Raw genomic sequence first — 6,000 nt, 5'->3', positions numbered from 1 at the left:
TTTTCTTTCCCCTATTTCCCCTCTCCACACCACATACCTACCATGTTCTCTCCATCAGATTATACAGATTGTTCTCTTAACTCTCACATCAATTCCCTAGGCGTTCAATGATTTGATGTTGGGGCTCCTGGGTGACTCAGTCAGTTGAGTGTCTGACTTTGGATTTTGGCTCAGGTCACAGTTGCATGGTCATGGGATTGAGCCCTACATTGGGAGCCTGATGAAGATTCTCTCTCTCTCTCTCTCTCTCTCTCTCTCTCTCTCTCCCTGTGCCCCTCTCCCCTGCTCTCTCTCTCTTTCTCTCTCAAATAAAAAAAAATCTTACAAAATGATTTAATGTTGGGGTGTCTGGGTGGCTCATTCAGCTGAGTGTTGGACACTTGATTTTGGCTCAGGTCTTGGTCTCACAGATTCAAGGGATTGAGCCCTGCATTGGGCTCTGCCTGACAGCATAGAGCCTGCTTGGGATTCTCTCTCCCCCTTTCTCTCTGCCCCTCCCCTGCTTACATGTGCTCTCTCTCTCTCTCTCTCTCTCAAAATAAATAAATTTTAAAAAATGATTTGATGTTGATCTACTTATTCTGGAGGGGTGAGACAAGCCTGGGATCCCTCTTATATTCCATCATCTTAACTCTTCCTCCTATAGTTTCTTTTAAAAGAAATCAGCAGCATATCTTGTTCAAACTGTGGGTTGGTTTTTTGTTTTTGTTTTTGTTTTTTTTTTTTTTGCACAGGTGTATATTTTACCTCTTTCCCAACATGGAACTGAAATGACAAAAATGAAGTAAGAAAATAGAAATATCTGTAACAGAGAATGGGGTCACATCAATGGTCTAGGTATTTTGGTGAATTTCTGGAAGGCATAGAGTAATTCATATTGCACCAAAGGTCAGACTAAAACAGAAGAATCCATAGACCAGACATGTACAAGAGGAGGCTGCAGAGAAAGTTTGAGCTTTGAGAAGCCCCCAACTTTTTGTCCCATACTCATAAAACCTAAAGCAAGACTTGACAGCATACTACACTTATATACTCAGCTTGATGTGAACCTTCTCACTCAAGGAAAATACTTAGGGAACTGGACTGTTATGATGGCAGTAGATGCTAATTATTATATTATCAGGCTAGTCATTGGGTCGTGATAGTGAATGAACAAGTAAAGCTCATGACAATTAAAGGAAGCTATCAGTACACTGAGACAATTATACAACAACAAAATAATTTAAAACTACAGAAATATGCAATAACATGGATTTTCTCAGGGAAAAGCATAAAAACAGCTTGACTATTATCTACTACTCTTCTTCCTAAGGCTTGGGGATATCCCTCAGGAGTGGATGACCTGGTCTAATCTTATGATACGGACCCCCAGATTATAGAATAATTATATTTTTTGAATGCTTCTGTATTTTAAAATATCTTTTAAGCTAAACAGATGTTTAAACCAAACATCAAATTAAATGGCTTCTCCCTGATATTTTGTCAAAGTCTATCCCAGGAGCCAATCCTACCTAGCAACAAGAAGGAGAATAATTCACTTTAGGTGTGTTATATTTGAGATCATCATTAAAGAAACAGGAAGGTGAGCTGGCCTGCAGCAGCCGCCCCAGGACTGGTAATCAGCCAGTGATAAGTCAGGACTCATTGCAAGACTGAAAATGAGTGATGCTCTCTTACTGGATTCTGTGTGTTTGTGCTCTCAAATTCAATTCACTTTTACATATAGTCTACAAATACTTATTTAGGACCTTGTGAGTAAGATAGAGAGACTAGAACATCTAATTTATAATAATAATTTTAAAAAGCTTGTAGCCCCCAAATAAATATCATACAAGGCCAATTATGACCTAAGAAGAATACACTGCTAAATGATTCAAATGTGTAAACTAAATGTTTCAAGTGAGTATTACTAGTCTCTTCAAGATAATCTGGAAATGCATCATAAAAGCTGTAACATTTGACATAGATCTTGAAGAAAAGGCACCATTTCTCTGTGTCCTTTCTCTGTTGAGAGACCTGTATTAGCAAAAGCATGTACTTGAAAGAGTAAAGAGTCGTTAGAAAGCTTTCTGCAACTCAGTTTTTGGGTATAACACAGGAGAATAGGGAGAATTGTAGAGGCAGAGACTTCAGAGTTAACTAAGGTTTTATTTGTAAGGACCTCAAATAATGCCATGGTGAGTAAACCAGGGTGAGGAACCTAGAGAGAGAGAGAGAGAGAGAGAGAGAGAGAGAGAGAGAGAGAGAGAAGGAGTAAATGGATGTAAATATATGGAAAATATATATATAATCTAGACATACACATGAACAGATAAACTTACACATGTGTATATATACAGATCTACATATATACTGTATTTACATATAATCTGGTAATAATGACAACCCATTAAAAGTTATTGAAAAGGGATATGATTTAATCAGAGTTGTTTATGAAGAATAACCTGGTGGCTATGTTCTAAAAGTAATAGTATCAATGGGATGTAAAAGATAAGCAGAGTTTTGCAAAACACAGAAGCAGGGTCAGGGCCTTAGTGGTATCAGTAAGAATGTTTATGGAACTTCAGTGTTGAGAAAGGAAGAGCAGGAGTGGACTTGAAGATAGGACACTAATTACACTTTCAGTATGGAGTAGAAGGAACCTAATATTTAAAAACTCTTAAGACAGAAAACATCCAAAATCTAGTTCATTTTCTTGTCTTTCCCAGCCACCAAGTTGGTGCTCTGACATCATATTATCTTAACGTTATCTGAATTTTGGAAACATGCATTTGAAGCCCGCGTGTCAACAACGCATTAAAAAAAATACATGTTACTGATTTATTTATCTTATAGCTTCATTCCTTAAAAAAATTCTAGGAAGATTGACCATTTCCTTTTCTTCTCCATCACCATCCCACTTAAATTCTACACTCTCCTCTCTTAGCTTTATGAATTAGTGAAACTTTTCAGATTACCCTGCAACATACAAACACAGCTAGAAAGGGCCTATAGACAGCATCCTAGACAGTGAGAGGCAAATTCCCCCCATCCAGTTTCTCATAGGTGCAACCTAGGCTAAGAGCATCTCTTACAACTTGGCTCGACCTTCCCTGTTTTAACTCCCTTCTCATATTTTCCTCATTGCTCCCCTGTTTCTTTTGATCCCTCAGTGATATGAGAGTTGAATCCCCACATGAAGTGAAATTCATCATGCCCCAAATAAAGTGGAATGAAAGATCTTTTGATGGCTAGCAGAATTTCTGGGATTTGTCTCTGTTCAAACACAAACCTGCCTCCACTCTAGAGTTAAATGTAGATGAGCCTCCAGGCTATATGGCTGTATAAGTATCAAATCATCATAATGAAGACCTATTCAGAAAAACAATATGATTATAGTACTTAATGATTTTATGAAACTATAATAAAGAGTATAGTATACAATACAGTATAAAATATTTTTGTCTTATGTTTCAGTTATTCTAGCATGAAATGAACACATTTAATAAACCATTAAACACTAGGCAATTACAATTGCAAAGTCTTTGCATACTAACCCATACAGAGCCACATCTAATCTGCATAATTTTGTGATGGTTTTAATAAAAAATAGATAATAATATGAGATCTAAACATTTCTTTTTAACATTTTTCTTAGTGAATCTATGACTTTTTTATTTCTTAGACTATAGATAATTGGATTTAACAGAGGAATTATGACAGTGTAAAATAGAGAGTCCATCATATCCTGATCATGTGATTGTGCGGATCCTGGGTGCACATACATGAATAGAAGAGGGCCATAGTATAAAGAAACAGATAAGAGATGGGCTCCACAGGTGGAGAAGGCTTTTTTTATGCCTTGCAGAGATTTCTTTTTTAAGATCATAAAAAGAATAAGTGTATAAGAAACCAGAACAATCAGAATGGTAAATACCTGTATTGACCCAGAGAAAATAAAAATCATCAGAATATTAATTGAAGGATCAGTACAGGAAATCTTAAACAATGGCATGATGTCACAGTAAAAATGATATATTATGTTAGAATTACAAAAGGTTAATCTAAATAAAAAACCTATATGAACTACAGAATGAATAAATCCACTTACAAATGATGAAACTAACAGCCAGATGCAAAGTCTATAGGTCATAATTACCGGATAAAGTAATGGTTTGCATATGGCTACATAGCGATCATATGCCATTGTTGCCAAGAGAAAACATTCTGTGGTGGCACCAAATGCAAAGGAAAACAATTGTGTCACACATTCAGAGAGAGTTATCATCTTACTCTTGGCTAGGAAGTTGACCAGCATCTTTGGGGTCACTGTAGATGATATCCAAGCATCCACAAAGGCTAAACTCCCAAGGAGAAAGTACATGGGAATGTGAAGGTGGGGGTCATTGTAGATGAGAGCAGTTAGTCCAAGGTTTCCCACAATAGTGATGATGTATATCACCAAGAACATCAGAAACAGAGGGATTTGCCACTCTGGTTGATACGTGATTCCTGTGAGAACAAATTTTGTCAACATTGTTGCATTCTTAGTATCCATATTGTTACTGGATGACCCCTGAAATGAAATGCCATAAATGTAAAAAGAACATTCACTAAGATTGTATTAAAAGAAAACTGGAAGAAAGTAGTTGAAATAAAGCCATACACTAACCAGAATGCATTTAATTTTATTTACTACTATTACTATAATATATGAAAAGTAATTTGGGGAATTGAGGTAATGGAAAATGAAATGATTTCAGTTCAAAAAAATGTACAGGAATTAACACATTTAGAAACAAGGAGCTCCAGGCTCTGAGCTGTAAGCACAGAGCCCGACATGGGGCTTGAACCCACGAACCATAAGATCATGATCTGAGCTGAAGTCGGATACTCAATTGACTGAGCCAACCAGGGACCCCAAGGAAAAACATTCTAAACATGATTACTAAATTCATGGGGACACCTGAGTTTCTGTGTCTGAAACATGGTTGAGGATTTAGGGAAAAGAAGTTTGAATTATGATGAAATTAATTAAATTCCATGTGGAAGTCCTTGTCAAACTTTATTCCTCAGACAATAGGGATATTTTTAATTTTTAAATTAAATATTCTGTAATGTAAAAAATATGCTGCAGGGAGGGGAAACTAGAGTCAGGAATACTAATTAGGAAGCTCTTACTGTTGTTATTCAGTGACTCTCAAACCAGATTACACATCAGAACTTTCTGAGGAACTTCTTGTACAAAATACAGATTGTGAGGTATTACTCATTGTATTGACTTGGTGGGTAAAGAATGAAGTCTGATAATCTGCATGTAAAAAAATCCCTTCTAGTTGATTCAAGTGTATGTAAAGTTCTTAGTTTATGTGTAATGTAATACTGGCAATGATGAGGAGGACAAAGAGATAAAAATAAATTAGAATGTAGTCCCTAGGACTCAGTGACATACGAGATGTGAAGGAGAGAGTAGACACGTGATGACCAGGTAGATGGTCATTAAACTTGAGTTTGAACAATTCAGTTGGCCTGTTTGTGGAGAAAGAGCCCTCTGAATATCCATACTTAGTAGTATGAGTCTACTAAAGCTTAATAGAAACAATTGTTTGGGTGTCATTTGGGTAGCTGAAGGCATACTTACAGATGACCTATCCACTGAAGAGTAGATAAGGTAAAAAGAAGGACATGGAAAGAAGCTTGAGGAATATATTAAAAAGGTTATAAAGTAGATACACATCACTTTCAGGTAGCTAAAAACTGAGGCTCTTTACCACATGAGTCTTGGAATCAGTCAAACACTACCACTATAGAAGTCAAAAGAGCCAGAAACTTAGTTTCCCATCCTCATAATACCTAGCTCAGGACTTGATCTAAGTTTGAATAGTTAGACTCACCCACTGACTTTCTCTAGAAATTCTGCTGGTTTTACTTGGAGTACTTTTTTCTATAAGTTTTTTCAGCAGAATAAAATTGAGCCAAACTCTGGAACCTAGCACAGAAGACATAAATAACCAATAACCA

At 36.4% G+C, this 6,000-nt stretch overlaps 1 protein-coding gene across 1 annotated transcript; it reads right to left on the bottom strand.

Annotated features, from left to right (window-relative positions):
• Positions 1–3,607: 3,607 nt before the first annotated feature.
• Positions 3,608–4,537, bottom strand: LOC123576092 (olfactory receptor 5H2-like). The gene has a single exon (XM_045437095.1). It carries the CDS (start codon positions 4,535–4,537, stop codon positions 3,608–3,610), a length of 930 nt encoding a protein of 309 aa, XP_045293051.1.
• Between the last annotated feature and the right edge of the window lie 1,463 nt (positions 4,538–6,000).

The sequence above is a fragment of the Leopardus geoffroyi genome, chromosome C2, assembly GCF_018350155.1.
Source record: "Leopardus geoffroyi isolate Oge1 chromosome C2, O.geoffroyi_Oge1_pat1.0, whole genome shotgun sequence".
NCBI lineage: Eukaryota > Metazoa > Chordata > Mammalia > Carnivora > Felidae > Leopardus > Leopardus geoffroyi.
This window is presented reverse-complemented; position numbering and strand designations above follow the sequence as displayed.